The sequence below is a fragment of the Strix aluco genome, chromosome 17 (genome assembly GCF_031877795.1).
Source record: "Strix aluco isolate bStrAlu1 chromosome 17, bStrAlu1.hap1, whole genome shotgun sequence".
Classification (NCBI taxonomy): Eukaryota; Metazoa; Chordata; class Aves; order Strigiformes; family Strigidae; genus Strix; species Strix aluco.
In genome coordinates this window covers 10,025,793-10,042,280 of record NC_133947.1, presented here as the reverse complement: position 1 = coordinate 10,042,280, position 16,488 = coordinate 10,025,793, and the positions used below count along the sequence as shown (strand labels likewise).

The following is a 16,488-nucleotide window of genomic DNA, read 5'->3' as shown; positions in this document are numbered from 1 at the left end:
GATGGGATACTTTCATGTTTAATGATTTATCAAAATCTCAAGGGTTGTTTCCTTAAGCAAATGCAGCGTTGCAAATACCTTCCAATGTCTAGTAATAACTGTCATTGGAGACACTAACATCAGGAACTCTAAGTAAATGTAACATTCAAACCAAACCAGATGGATCTTACCCAGGTCATCTGGATAAGGGGAGCAGTAGATGTATCAGCACAACTTTCTCTGAGCTGTAAATTTGTGTTTAGAGAAAAGGGACACTGCTGCAAGTGTCAAAGCATGAAGTTATGGCAAGGTAAACAGTCATCATCAGTCTCAAGAGAGCTTTTTCCACCAAGAGTGCAAATGTACACATTCAGAACGTAGGCAAGTAAAGGTGTGAGTGCAAAAGAGTATTTTTCATCCAAAGGGGGATCCCTACACATTGGAGCCAGTGTTCCTGTTCTCCAAAGCCACAGTTAGATGTTCAGTGCTTTTGAGCTCATGCTCAAAGCCCTTCAAATTCTGAATGTACCTGAAAGTATGTCTTGGTACCTGGGGGTGGAAGCGTATGTGCATGAAGGATTATGGTACTCTCATATTAGATTTCTCTATGTGTTAATTAAAAGAAGATAACAGATGTCATTTCTTAACAGTCTTATTGTCACCTGAAAGACAAGTTTGTGGAGCTGAGTTACCAAGAGATTAAAGCAAGACTAGTCTAATTAAATGGCTCCCTTATTTAAATTGGTTTCCAAGAGACTGCATGGAAAGGTAGACCACTGGTGACTTAAGACCTATATACCATATTCCTTTGATGTGCATTTTGCAGCTAAACTCATCTGAATGTTGAAATTGGGGCATCTGCTGTTTAACTAAAATAGGGCTGTCTTCCTCTGTCTGCATAACTTAATATGAAAACAATAGGAAACAGCAGGACAAATCTGGATTTAAAGGCTGTAATCTGGAGAAACACATTATTTTAGTAGAAACGCAGATAGCACAGAAAATTTTCAAACAAGCATCTTGTGCTACTTTGCTCATGTAGCACTTCTGCATGCACTGTTCTACTCTTCTAAAATACCCCTCATCACAACACTTCAAGAGCATCTGCTGGGTGTGATAAAGAAATATGGTGCATCGCTATTTTAAAAAGAGAGACATTCTTGCCAAATGAGCTGGAAAGAACAAATACCACACAAAACCCTCTATCATCTCTTTATAACAAGCAGTCTCTCATTAGAAAGAATGACCCATCGTCTGGAGCCCCTCACTGTTTGTACCTGTGCTCCATTCTGAAAGAGCACTGCTCGACTATTCTCCATGTTGCCGATGTCTCATATGGAAAGCTGTATTTATTAATCATTACAGATTTTCAAACACACTTAGTACAAAGGAATATATTTCCGATATAGTCCACAACAAAGACATTGCAGAGAAATCAAGCAACTGCAGGCATAAACACTTTCAAGATACCCAACAAGTCCTGTTTTCATGACATAAATTTGCCTACTCATTAATCCCAAGAGTCATTAAACATTTTGAGGATTTGATGGCAGGAAAGTATTTGAACGTCATGTGAACAGCTGCAGTTAGTTTTCCACCTTAATTTCCAGGGCATTACTGAAATCTGGCATCTCTTTATGGCATGGAGCACTCACCATGATGAATGATTCCATTTTCCAGTAGTGCCTGTCCCAAGTTGACCCCTTCCTCTGGTTTGCTTATCTCTCCAATCTCTGTGAGCCACGATACAAACTCACTGCAAACGGAAGCAGAACAGAAACAATTAGCTATTTTGCTCTGAATATAAGCAGACACAAGCCCCTCTGCAAGTCATCAGTCAACCACAGGAGAATTTCTCCTTGAAGCAAGTGTGAAAACTGTTGTAATTGATGATACCTCTCCTAGGTGGCTCAATTTCCTACATTTCTGGAGGAAATGCTCTGCAGAAGATCCAGATCTCGTATCTGTGACTTTTCCCACTATTCCCCTTAGCTCATCATAAGTAGCATGCACACAAAAGGTAAGACCACCTGTCTGGATCTATAAAGATGCTGCAAATCCTTACTATATTGAGCAATCCAGACATCCAAGGGGGGAAAGGAAAGCAAGATTAACTGATGACCTTAAAAACAAGTTGGACAGTAGAGAAAACAGCTGCTTCTATCCAAGCTATCCCTCCAAGCAGTATTCATGGTCTGACTTAGTTACATAGGCTCACCTTCCTTCACTGGGTCTGATTTCTGCTCCCTCCCCTCAGTGGTGTAATTGCCTTGGCTTTAATGGAATCACAGTAGGACTTAGGACAGAAGATTCAATGTACTGAATTCAAGCACAGAGCAATAAGAGAAAGCATAAGTCCCACTGACAGGTTAATTTAATGTCATTTACTGGAGTTGGTGCCTGGCAGATACATAAATGATACTTCTAGTTTATAGAGAAAAGACACCAAGTCTGTCTGCTCATGCAGCACAGACAAAACCTCTCTCTGGTGAGGGGCAGAGCTGCACATATGGGCAGAACAAAAGCCAAAAATGGATAGATATGTAGGATGTTACTCAATTAGAAACAGTAAGTACAGAAAAATGGACATTGCAAGCCTGATGAATACGGCACTGCCAAAGCCCTAGGGGGCTGAGTTGTTTGCCAGGTTAATTAGCAATTATACTAGAAATGTGTTAAATTCGTAGAGAAGAACAAAAGGAATATATGAAAGTAGAGCGACATATGGGAAATCTGAGTTCAATAAACTACTTGGGTGTTTGCCAATGTGCAGAGGGTTGCTGCTTATCAAAATCAGTATCCATGCCTCCACTTGCGGGCTCTAAATGAAGTATTTTTAGTCTCTTCATGTTTATCAGAGCTGACTCATCTAAGCTGTAGGTAGTATTTGCATTTTGCCTTTAGAATAACAACAACAACTTCAGTACTGGAAACTCTTCAGTTTGCTGAGGGGCTACTCTGTAACTGTCATAGTGTAGAAAAAGCAGCAGAATCTATTCAACTATGCCAGGGGAGTCCCATGGAAACCAGTAGAGTTTTGTAAAACTCCTAAAGCCAGAGTACTGTAGTGATGAGTCAGATTATCTCCTAAGGAAAGCTCATTCTCAATTTCCCAGTGATTCTGAACTGTTTCTAGAAGTATTTAAAAGCTGAAACAGAATAGAAACTGCAGAGGGGGGAGAAGTAAGAATGATCCTCCACACTCATTACTGAGAACACAAGACACACACTCTATGGAGGGCTCCATCACAGACATGCTGGCCAATGACTATAACCATGTTAAGTACCCGGGGTAGATGTTCAGTTGCTACACATTTTTCCATCAAGTGCAACGGGTCTAGGGTCTCTGGCAGTTTACAGCACTTAAATAGTTGCCCAAAACTTCAGCAGAGCACTGCTACCCTGTTAGCTTTTCTGCTGCTTTTATTTGGAACTGTGTCCCTGGAGTTTATTTGGATCGAAAATGTAAGGCAGTCGTCTTAAAGTTTGAAATTGCAAGCTGAAAAAGGAAAAGAACTGAATGCTACTATCACAGCTATGAAGCTTCAGAACCATGGGATGATTTTTTTAAGAGCTACTTTAAGACTTCTGTGGCATTTAATTTGTAAGCAAAATCAGTAATCATTTGTTCTGAAGGCTTTATAAACACTGAAAATTGTATGATTCAGAAACATTCCAAGGGGGGTTTTAGGTGTGTATATATATGTTGGACTGTTGCTAAAAAAAGCATCAACTCAAAAAGTGGATGGAAAAGCTTGATTTGTTTCCTCATCTTGTCCTAAGCAGTTCTCCAGTATAACTGAGAGTATCCTCACTTTGCAGTGGTACTGTGCTTAGTTCTCATTTGGCATGCAAGTCAGGACACCATCTCCCAACTATACCTCTGAAATTAAGTGACTTAGAACAGCTGTGTTTCTACTCAAGAAATACACAGGAAAATCCAACCCATCCAGATTTGTGCAATCTTATCAGACATGTTTGGAATCTCCTGAGGTTAACAGATCCTCTCTATTACAAGCTCAGTACAGTTCAAGGTTTTGCAATCAGTTTAGTGCAGTGTATCACTAGTCACATGCCTAAATGCCAGTACACCTGAGGAGTGGTTAGGAAAATGGATTTGCACTCAAGCAAGTCAGTTGCTGAAGTTAAGTTCAATAAACAGCCTTATAAATAAATGCATATGGTATTTTTGAAGATAGTAAGATTAGTTCATGCTTTTTTTTCCTGCAAACACATTTTCTCTCTTGAATTATTAGATGCTATCTGATATCCAAAGGCCAAGAGAAAAAAATTTTTTTTGTGGCCTTAGTGTTAATGTCAGCTGCATGTAGCAGAAAACCACTAAGCATATCTCAGCACAGTTATTAGTGACTCCCTTTGGCAGGAATATCTGAAAAAATTAGTAGGTCACAGCCAATATGCATTGTTCAGGGGAAACCCCAGGAATGAAACAAAAAGTCTGCGAGCCATGACTGGATTGTACTGATGGAGTTGCACTCAACTGAGTTGCCCAGGACTGTACTAACAAGTGACTGTTGAAAAGATACCTGCAGAATTATTTACTACAGGAAAGTCTGGAACATTAGCAGAAATAATGGTTTTGTCAGAGATCAGGATGCCTGTAGGTATCTCAGTCTGGGCTCAGCTACCCACTGGCAAATTTAAGTCAGGTTGTCACTACTGGAGTGTCAGGTGGCTGTCAAGCAAATTGAGAGGGCAATGAGCAGTACAGATTGTGGAGCATGTAAGAAAATAGACGTTTTATAAGAAAAAGAAATAGCAGGAAATCCCAGGTAAGACTTGAGACTAGGCAAAATATCAGGAAATTCACAACAGACTCATATCAGAACTGGAAGAACATAAGTTTCTGATCTGGTACTTCTTGTTGCAAAGAAGATAGAAAATGCTATATCATACCTTCAAAATCAGAGCTTAAAAGGTTCCAATTTGAATCCAGCAAGATCAATGGGAGTGGGGTGGGGCATGTGTGTGTGAAGAAGGAAAAAGCAACCAAATCTCAGAAAGTCAAGAATTTTTTTAAATAGCTGAAATATCACCAGCCTATGCTACCAGATCGCCTTCTGTCAGGCAGAAGACAACGCATCATTCCACACCCCGTACACAAGGAATGTTGCCTGCAAACTGCCATTACAGAGACCAGGGGGAGGGAAGGGAAATGAATGGATGATCTGCCTCTCAGAATTTTGTCCCACAGCTGATCATTTCAATCATAAACAGCTGAGGAGGAAAAAAAATCTTCTCAGGTCAACTAATGTGTCTCCCTGTGCGCCATGCAGGACATTTCCCTACAACAGCCCCACTGCTACCACATCTAATCTCTGATCTGATTCATCCACAGGGTCTCTCTTCTACAGCCTCATACATGTCATTCTTAAGAATTATTCTGTAATATGTAGCCTGAGTGAAAGAGGTTTTTCCTAGACAATAAAGCCCTACACTTCTAACAAATGCATCAGGTCTCCTGATAGAAATTAAATTTTGTGTATCTGTTACACTGGCAAACAGGAAACTTCTAAATTCAATCCCAAGACTTAGACAGTTCTGCTGGATTTAAACATCACCTGGTAAGCATTTGCTTTTATACAAAAGAGGACACAGGTTAGGCCACCAACAGCCCTGAGCTTGTGGGAGTTAAGGTATTTTTTCTTATTCCTTTTGCCGATTTGAAACAGCTGTTATGAGTTACTGTACAATAGAATGAGCTGTCATTATACAGGCTGTGTATGGTGTAAAATAGAAATCAATGATTAATTTTAATAAATGACAACTGTAATGGGGGTTATGACCTTTTCAATTAAGCTGCACCAAAGCACATCTGATCTGACCTCTCAAAGCCACCCCCAGAAAATCCAGAGTCCATTCTTTTAATTGTATGAAAGGGCCTTTTCAATTCAAATGCCACTTACTTGCCAAGAAAGCACTTGGGAACAGTACTTAATTTTCTCCTCCTGTCTTTGATAAGGTTCACTTTCTTGCTCATCATCATTTGGTACAGCTTCTCTCCTTTCTCTGCAATCATGACATACGCATCCCTCTCCATTCCCAGTTTTAAACCTGGAATACAAAGCAGAAACTCCTTCAGATCCTTAACGTCCGATAAAGTGTTTGCTCAAATTCAAAAGCTGAGGCCAAAGAGAAAAAATGGTAGAAATGTAAAAATTAACTGACTTATTTTCCAAATGGGGGGGAAATTGGGTCATTTATTTATCTGAGTACAAAACTGTCATTGGTGAGTTCAGCACCACCAAGATGCTTGGCAGCTTTTGTTCTCTATTTTAAAAAGTAGCTTTAAACTTATAGTTACATCACATCACACAATGTTGAATGATTTACAGAACATGAAGAAGTTCCAAAGCAAGATAAAACATATACCTTCTGAAACTGATTTCCTGTTGCAATTTTGGTTTTGACCTTGGAATAACTGCTGGCATAAGACTTGAACAAGTCAGCTAAATGCTTGACAGAGCAGACGACTTTGAGAGTTCTACTACTTGAAACCAAAAATAAAAAACTTCTGAAATCAAACTCACATCCTTACATAAATCAAAACTAGACAGGAACATTATTTTTTTATCCTTTCTTAATTAGCCTATTTACTAATACTCTTAGGCTAAAAATACAGTTCGACAATGAAAGAAATACTGAGTGATTTAAAGAATGATAGATAATTGGATATAAAGAAAAATTCACATCTACTTTGTATGAGTTTCCACATAGCTCATGTTAACTTGAAAATTGCTAGTCAGGAGGGCAATTTCTGAAAACAATAGGTGTCTATGTTACAACTATCATCATAACTTGCATTTTCTGGCACTCTTCCCTTTAGATTTGCAAATTGCTTTAGGAGGACAGCACATGAGAAAAGCTGTTTTGCTTGCTGTAGATGTTTTGTGTCTTCTAGCCTGAACAAATCAGTTTGTTTTATCAGTATGTTATTCTAGAACTTGCAAATCTAGGCAAATCTGGAGTCCAAAGCAGAGGCACAAATTTTAAACATCTCTAAGATGAGCTTAAAAAACAATTCAGGCAGCCTGAATTGATCCTGTACTTCTACGCCTAATTTTTACAGAGATTGACATTAGGCAGAATTTGAGTGATCAGTGTAAGGCTAGAAAATGAAAACCGTACATTCTTTGGGAAGAGCAGTTCACCCTAACTGGACATAAATCCTGTTGCTTTATGGTAAGATACTGAAAGAATTAATAGTCTTCTGTGTCATCAGAGCTGCCTTCTAGCTTTTTGAAAACGCTTAATGCATAGGCTTGAAATGCACGTTCCAGAAATTAGACTTGCACAACATTTTGTCTTTCAAGTAAGTATTTCTTTCATGTGTCCAATATCTGGCTAAAGGTTTTGGCTCCACAAATCCCCTGGCTTATTGCCGTTATTCTTCCATCCTCCTCCTCTCCCAATACTGTGATCCAATTCAATACGAATGCTGACACGTGTAGACGAGGATAATTTGCAATGTGAACTTGTGATAGAAAACAGCCTGTGTAATAGTATACATGCTTCCTGCTGGTCTTACATCACTGAATTCCCCAGGCTCTGATGTAAATGGCAGACTGGAATGCACATTCTACCCAACTCATCCTGCAGAATTGGGAATCTCACCAAGTTTTCTAATCCAAACACTGATATCTCTGTGACTTTGCAAGTACTCTGATTCAAAGGAGATTTTCCAATAAGGCCTGGAATGTCTGCCAGAATATCTACGCTTATCCTGAGTGCCTGTCATCAGCTGCCACATCATAAAACTGTATGACAAAAAGCACCAGAAAAAAACCACTCTTACTAGCCAATGTGGCATGGAACATTTTGAGAAACTTTCTATTAAGGAACAGTTCTTTTCCCCTCCTACTACTTATTTCAGTCACCTCCCCATATTCTCAAGCTCCCTGTTTATATATAGTCTGTTTTTCTAGTCCTGTCTTTTTACTTCTTATTGAACCTTCTCTCTCCTCACACTTTTTACCTGATGCACATGAAATTCTGCAGAGCACTAGTGACCTCACAAAGTGAAAACTTGCTATGAAATACAGACTTGCAGATCTTTTAGAGATATGATTTAGCACTCAGAGTAAAAATAAGAGCCAAGAAACGTATTTTATTAAAAGAATATATCATGTGGGAGATTAGAATCCCTGCAGTAGAGTGGGGTGCAGAACTGACCAATGAGCGAAAATCAAAACAGATTCTCTCTGTTGCCTTCAGGTAGTTCTTTTGAATTTACACCATGCCTGATCTACATTTTGAAAGTAGTAGGTAGTATCCTTGCTATTATCAAAAGGTGTATTGGGCTTTATATATGATAACGTACATTAGAAATGTTTTATATTCTACGATAACAAATAGCACTGCAACGCACATTGTGTTTAGCAGATTAAATGCAAAGTACTGCAACATAAAAACTAAGGTTTGGATTTCAAAGGACGTTAAAGGATTTAGATTATCTGCTTTCATTAAACTTCAGTGACAGATCTGTAACTTTCTTAAAATACTTTAAAAATCTAAAGCATTATTGCTTAGCAAGTACAAGTTCTGAAAACACACTACTATAAAAGGGTTTCAGACTGACCTCTTCCAATACTAGCATAGATGAGCAATTACATCTTTAATGGAGTTGCGTGTTCAGAAAGGGGAACCACTTCCAAAAGTCAGGCCCAGAATGTTTTAAAATAAGTGTCATTGTCGCTGGCAATGAGCTATTATTTTTCCCATTGAGCAAAGAGGGAAGTAGGTTCACTTGTGAAAGATAGTTCCGACATTTAAAGGAACTCAGAACTTTTATCACCCACCCTGATTCATGGGTTTGTGAGCTTGCCTCTATTGTGCAACACTGTTCCAAGATAAGCCTAGTTTTTGTTTCATTCCACAAGAAAAGATAAAAGTGACAAGCATCTGCATACCTTTGTCACTGTTCTCAGTCTAAGCGCAATATTTCTAGAGTTTTACTCAATGAACTGTTCTGTTTATTTTAAGATCATGAAGGCCGAGTTTGTGAAAACGAGTTTGTGTCACTGTCTCTGGAAATAGGCTTCAAGCTGCATTTTCTTTCCTTTTACTGATAAATACAATACAATTTTATCTTATTTACAGATAAAAGACCAAAAAATGTAATTGATTAAATGTAATTTTTTCACAGTAACACAAATCACCAAAGAAACTGATTCTGGTAAATAAAAATATTTGATAAATATACTGACACAAGTCCATAGAAACCTCAAGGTATACATTCAGAAATATTTGTTTTCAATCACTTGATTTTCTTTGTCATTAAGGGTAGATTTTAATTCTGTCCAAGGAGGAAAAACCTCATCTTTTTCTCTTAGATACTTACACATGTATATACATTTCTCCTTTGTACGGAAGTTCATTCAGTGCATTAAAAAATACATTATCCACTTACTCTCTCTCTGCTCCCTTTCCTTGATTATAGCATCCAGCCATTTCTGTTTGTCCTCTGCAGTCTTGGCCATACAGACAAACCATTTGTTTTTGGCTGTGTTGTGTATCTTCCAACCATTTGTCACAGTGTAGCCGTTGCTGTGGTAATCTGCTGTAAAAACCCAAAGCACAATGCACACAGTGAACAGAAGTCCTGCTACTTTAATCAAATCAGTGTGCAACACCTTAATTAAAATTTTCTTCTTTGAAGACCTTGATTTCTGGAGGTGTTCCTGATGCATCAGTCTTACTGGCTGTCCATGTGACTGGTTGGTACTTACCACTGTGGAAATACAAATATTAATAGAAGTATTCACAGCTAGACTGTTCAAACTGACTGTTTCAGTCCTAAGCGTGACTTTCACCTCAGAAGAACAACTGAAATATTTTAAATACGATTACAAGAGTGAAAAAGTCTATGATGTTTGTTCAGGTTATTTGTTCTGAACTTTCTGGGGACACACTAACTTCTTGCACTGTAAAGATTTTTGTCCACAGGGCATGGGAACTCTTTATGTGTCAACTGTTTAAGGGTATAATATTAATTTCTGACTTACTACAATAGGAGCAGGGGCTGGTGTGGCTTTTGTGGATGAATTCAGAAACCCATCTGGTCTTCCTGCCTGTGTCAGAACACAGGAATCGTGACACAACTGCCATTCCCACATTTGGTTCATGGCGACATTCCATGATACTGATTGGATGCTAAGACTAATATTTGGTAGTATTCTAAGTGAGAAGAAGATCCAGAAATTCTGTTATGATAGCTGTAATGGCTTAAGATGTAAGAAAATAAAGGATGGAAAGAAGATAAAGTATCTTTTACTAAATTAACTTGGATTAGGAGAAAAAATAGACAAGCTTCTGGGTACACAAACTCTTCATAAGGTCATTTAAGAATGAAGGACTAGTGCCTGAAAGCAGCTACATAAGCTGGTCTAATAATGAAGGCATCAGAAGTTACATAGCTTACTTCAGATTTCATTAAAGGAGATGGATAAGTACTTTTGTACGAACTTCCAACATAAGATCTGGACTTGCTGGGTTGCTAAAAGACAGCATTTGGTCTCTTACCTGTTCCATCTTCCACATTCTCCACCTCCATGACTTCCGTGTTTATTCGCCCCCTGAAGATATAAAGGGATCCATTGATTGACTTCGTCCGTTTAGATGCTTTTTTCCCAGTAACTCTGCAATTAAGATTTAGACTGTTAGCAACACATAAGCAAATAGCGTAACACATGTACACATAAATCAATCCGAGATATAACTATTAAAAAAGGATTCCAATATAGTGTTTTGTGGTATTTGACCACAGCTCTGATTTTAATTAACTAGAATACTCAATCAGCTCACAGAGATAAGCATACAACTGTGTCGGTACAGTGATAAAGAGCTTATTTTGCAAGATTACGTGAAGATTGGGATGCTTTCAAGTTTTACATTCTCAATGACTGACTGAAATGCCAGTACAACCGAACTACACATGGCTTTGGGATGAAAACTGCAATATCACCTGACACAATGTTACATTTGCCTCCTTTGTTTGCCTAAAGCTTTGATAAATTTGTGCTACGTGTACCAAGTTTCAAATATGAAATGAAACATGCAAAGAGGCTAGTGTCACATGGTCTGTCATAGGTGTGTTAAATGTCATTGTATGGGGCATTTGTGAAAGTGCAGCTGTGGCAGTTTTACACCAAACTTTACATCCTTATCCAGAGAAGCTTTATAGCTTCTCTGCCGAAGTGTTTTATAAAAAATTTCAGGAAAGTACTTTTCATTGCTAGCTATGTTCTGACTTTAGAATAGGTTTAAACCTATCTAACTGACACCTGCTGAGCTTTAATATCTAAGAACAACCCTGCTATGTGAACCAAAACACAACTGGTCAAATGATCATCATTTGAAATGGCAAGCATCCAAACTCTGTACAATAAAGGGATTGCTATGGCAACTTGCCAGAAGCTCATAAGATTCAAAGAATATTGCAATAAAAAACAGCTGGGGAGAAAATTTCTGTCAAAGTGAAATAGCTATGATAAACTGAGGTGAGAGGAGAATCACCAAGTTTTTCTGAATGATTTTTCCTTTTACAACTACCTTTAGTGACAAATATACATATAGTGATGACCATATATTTACATCCAATCAGACTGACAGGGACTGAGATCTTGGGGCTATTAGATCATTTCCTAAAGACGACTATTGGAGTCAAAAGGAAAGCTGTACTGGCAGCCTTAGTGAAACCCTTTAAATACTCAACCCATTTCCCCACATGAAACATTGCTCCTGACATCAGGATTCAATTTTAACAGCAGCCTATGATCCTACTAAAAAACACAAAACAATACTCAGCCCTGAAAATCTGTCATCAGTTTGTCAGACTTCCCTAAGCTTCTGCAAAAGATGAGATTGCAGTCTTAGATCTAAAAATCACAGATTAATTCTGATTCTAAACACATCTTAAATTGGTCTCAACAACACTACTCCTAATTTATGCTATTGTGAAAAGATATGATGCCCAAACTCAAATAGCTGTATCGTTGACTACTTATCAAAGATTGAGGCCTGAATTCTGATTGCACTTTTCAATCAAGAAAAACTCCAGTGATTTCTACAAGACAAGCATAGCATAAGCGAGATAAGAACCAAGACATTCAATTTCAAATTAGAAACAGACATGGACAGTTTTTTGGTGCTTTTTTTCAAAATCTGTGTCCCACTCACATGTCAGTTGTTTGTCAAGCAGCTGGCCAAATGATCACACCAGCACAACTGGATAGACATTAATTTCCATCCTGGACTAATTATAAATAGCAGCTAGACAGGAGAAATATCCAAAATTAAAGTCGTTCAGCAATCCCTAAATATATCTTTTACATTAGGCAACTCCCAGCAGACTTAATAAAATATTCTACTTTTTAATGGAAATCAGATTCTGCACATTTCATCAGTTCAAGCTACATTATTAGACAAAGATAAACAATATTGGTCCTTTGGGAAAATCAAAGTGTTACTGCAGCCTCCTCCAAAATCAAGCCAAACTACAGAGTAGCTCAGTAATGTCTCCTGTACAAAAAGAGAGTTGTTTAAAAGGCAGTAGAACATTTTGTTTTCTACATCTTAGTATTCTGGGAAAAATGCCTGGACAGTGCGGGAGGGGCTAGGTTAACCTGAACTACAAACAGGACTAGAACACCAGTTTCTAAGAGCTCTGAAGAAGTAAAAGATTAGATATCAAATTGATTTCTTTTTTTTAAGGAATAGTTTTCTACACACAGATTTCTGAACTCTGTTTCATATGGAAGTTTGGATTTTGACAAATCTGGTAAAGTGTCAAAATGCTTCACATCTCTTGCTTCATTTCAGCAGAGTCAGAAAGCTTCAGTTAGATAATATTAAGAGTCATATAAGATTGAACTGTGGGGGGGGGGTTTAATTTAGTTTAAATGTTTATATTACATTCTAATAATTTCTAATGTAGATTTCACCTAATAATTTGTATTTATGTTGTATAGTTTCAGCATTATCCACACAGAAAGTCTGATCATTACTGAAATTTTTTTCCCAGATTAATGGCACCACAATTTCCATTGAACAAATTGTGGGAAATAAACCCAGATTTTGAGATATGAGAATTTTCTTTGGAGAGAACACTCTGGGTTTTGAGAATTTCTAACTGGGTTGGCCATTCTACTTGGCTATCACCAGTAAAGAAATGTAACTTGAAGAAGGGGGAGGATATTACAGGAAAGGAAGGAGGAGGAGAATCTGGAGTGTAGAGAATGTATTGTAAACTCAGAAAGGCCCAAGACATGAGAACGAGACTGGAGCTGTGAAGGTGAAAAGCTTAAGAACTGAAATACAGTATAATTGCTGCAGAAGCCAATTGCCCTCCACTCTGCCAATGCTATTTAAATAATAACCAGTAGGTTCTAACAATGTTTAAGTTTTATAAGGTGGAATGACGCAAAAATTGTTACTAGGATAAGAAAGGAAGACAACGCACAGAGCACATGGGCTGCAAATGCTGAACAGTAACTTGCTAATCTTCATCTCTTCCTCACTCCTCTATGCCCTGCATCTATTTTATGTTTTCTTAGTCTTCCACTTTCCCCTTTCTTGGCTTTGTATCATTTTTCACGTCACCCTCTTCTGCTTGGAATAACCTCACAACGAAAGTTGGCAAAGCCTCCTTCTTCACATCACTCCTGGAGACCCATCTGCTCTGGGAAGCTTTCCAGCTGTAAGAACTCTGTGTTTTTTCTGCACTGTATCAACTTCTGTCTTTGGATTGCACACTTCTCAGGGTGGGGACCCCATTACTGTCTGGCATATTTATTCTATCATATAGTGACTTCTTTCTCATATAGTCTAAATAATAGCAATAGTCAAGAACAGAGGAAAGTCATGCCTGTGACTCAGCTCTGCAGAGCAACAGGGAATACAGTGAGCGATCAGTAATTGATCATACTTTCAACTTACAGAACTTCTGAATGGTCCCATTATAAAACTATAAACACAGAGGGACTCACCTGGATTTCCTCTTGCAATACACCAGTAGATTATCAAATAGAAAGAACATTCTCTCCTGGATGTTTCCTGCTGAGATTTTTAACAAAGTCCCTTGGAGCAAGAGCTGTGTGCAGATATCTGTCAGATTTGACCCCTGAAACACAAAAATAAACAATGTCTCTTTTCTAACTTTTTGTGTGTGTGTGCAATGAAGGATTTTTACTAAAACGCTGTTATTTTATCTGCATGTCATTAAACTGAAATAACTGATACACTCATAAGGAGGAAGTGCTTAATTTCTTAATGTGGCTAAACACATCATGTTTTCTCTGTATTGCAAACATTTTTTTGGCGCCCTTATACACCACAATAAATCTTCCCTATTAAACTCCAGGAGACTTTTTCCCGAAAAAATCTTTCACTCTCAAAGCAGCTGTATTGTGAGTCTCTCAAGACCATTAGTCTTCCCTTCATACCATGAGCTATCATTGCAAATATCACAAGTGATGGCTTTAGGAATGCTTTATAAAAGAATAATGGCATTTCCCTAACGCTGTAGCTCTGATAGTGAGAAACATCATTATTAACTTTCTCTCTGTGAAGTCATCTCAGCAGTGATACATCTCTCCAACTCTTTCATTAGAAGTATACGCAGGTGCTCTCCTTTCTGGAGCTCTAATAAACACATGCAAGTTAGAAACATCACCATGAACATCAGAGGTTGAGTCCTGGACACTGTGCTAGCTGTTATGTGCAATCCATTATATGCACTAGACAGCCACAGAGACAACTGAGCTTGGTGCTCAAGACGCTTTAGCCTTTGAGGATGCCCACAAGCTGAAAACCACAGCAGATCACTCTAAAACATTCACTCCCCAACCTGTTACTCAGATTATCCTAGGAAAAGTGATCATACAGTCCTTTAAATGAGGCCTTTAGGACCAAACAGTTGGGCCCAAATGAAAAACAACTATAGGACTGTCCCAGGTTGCTCTCAGGACAGGCAAACTCCAAATGTCAGCACATTATGAATGCACACAGTTGGGAATCTGCTCCTCAACTGTTCCATTGGCCAAACAAGATGGTTTGTCTAAACCTTAAGCACTAGCCTTAAATTCCTTGATCTAGTATTATTTGGAAGGTACAAGAGCATCCTATCAATAAAGGTCTGTTTTCAGAAAAAACACCCTGAGGCCATGGAAACATTCACCACCTAGTTCTGGATCATCTGTTAGTTTTTGCATTTCTCTTTTTGTTAGGAGGAAGAACAACTTAGGGTAACAGTAACTTCCTTCCATGGTCAGCATGCCGATAAGGAGGTAAATTAGACGATTAAGATCCACTGCCTTGAGTCTTACTGGAAAGGAGAATTGACTTTGGATTGCAAGACATTAATTATCAACAGAACTGCTTGATTTCCAGAGGTCCATTAACCCTATACTCACAAATAATAGAAAAATTTTGTAAGACACAATTCATCCCACTAAAAGAAACTGAAGACTTCTCTGTGCACAGGCGTGAAATCCAGCTCCATCTAGAAAGTCACCCCAGAAAGATCGGTTTGAATTATATTAGATATTGCATGCGTGTTGCTTATTTATTTTTTTGAGGAAGGCGCAGTCTGCTGCCATCAAGCTATGCAAGGGAAATCACTCAATTGAAATCAGCCTTTCTAAATGCAATGCAGTCACTCTAAAGGTGTGAATGAAGCTTTGACTACATAGTTCTCTAAATTGACTCTTGACAGCTGTGCTGTCCATGTCATGCTTTTAGTTAACAAGGAAGCAGCTATTCTTTAAAGGCTGCCAAGTATGCAACACCAATTTGTCTGTTCCACATATGTGTGTCTATATGTTCTGGATAGAATGATACAGGAACTAGCTAGATGAAATAGTTCCATCTGCTGTCCTGATATATTTTATTTTCTTAATCATTCTATAGAAAGAGTTAATACATGACCAGAAAGGTGCACTTGTTAATTTGAAAATGACCTGTTGACCATTACTATCTCCAGAAGAAATCACTGTATCTCAGAATTATGACCCCAAAGGCCTGCTAACAAATACAAATAGGAACAGACACCAACTGACTGTACAACATAAAAGCATGCTCCTCACATGGTTTGCCCACGCAGAAATCTAGGTTTCAGTGCACCTCAACATCAAGTACTTAATTTTCTAAAAGATACCCAAAGACAGCAAAAGCAATGCGCTCAGTGACATCAGTAATTGGACTCAATCTTTGATCGACACAGGAATCACAGGGTAAAATTATCTGGCCTATTTTGTGCAGGAAGTGAAAGCAAATGACTGCAATGGTTGCTTCTTGCCCTGAAATCTAAGAATCTTTATTTTTCCATCAGACCCATCATGATGGTATCTAAAGGCTGTTGATGCATTTCCTGTTTGCTGTTGACCTAGCTACTTTACATTTATACTGATTTGAGAGGTTTTTCAAAGTAAGAAACAGAATAAGATTTATTTGATATTTTCAGAGACAACACAGAATTTCTCATCTTCCTAA

At 38.2% G+C, this 16,488-nt stretch overlaps 1 protein-coding gene across 2 annotated transcripts in view; it reads right to left on the bottom strand.

Moving 5' to 3' along the window:
* The window catches only part of PREX1 (phosphatidylinositol-3,4,5-trisphosphate dependent Rac exchange factor 1), a 172,816-nt gene that overhangs the window by 57,454 nt on the left and 98,874 nt on the right, over positions 1-16,488 (bottom strand). For both annotated transcript variants that reach the window (XM_074842850.1, XM_074842852.1), the window contains exons 7-11: positions 13,986-14,119; positions 10,522-10,637; positions 9,410-9,559; positions 5,907-6,054; positions 1,635-1,735 (exon numbers count right to left, since the gene is read on the bottom strand). In XM_074842850.1, coding sequence (XP_074698951.1) covers positions 1,635-1,735; positions 5,907-6,054; positions 9,410-9,559; positions 10,522-10,637; positions 13,986-14,119 — 649 coding nt within the window. The remainder of the gene's footprint in view (positions 1-1,634; positions 1,736-5,906; positions 6,055-9,409; positions 9,560-10,521; positions 10,638-13,985; positions 14,120-16,488) is intronic.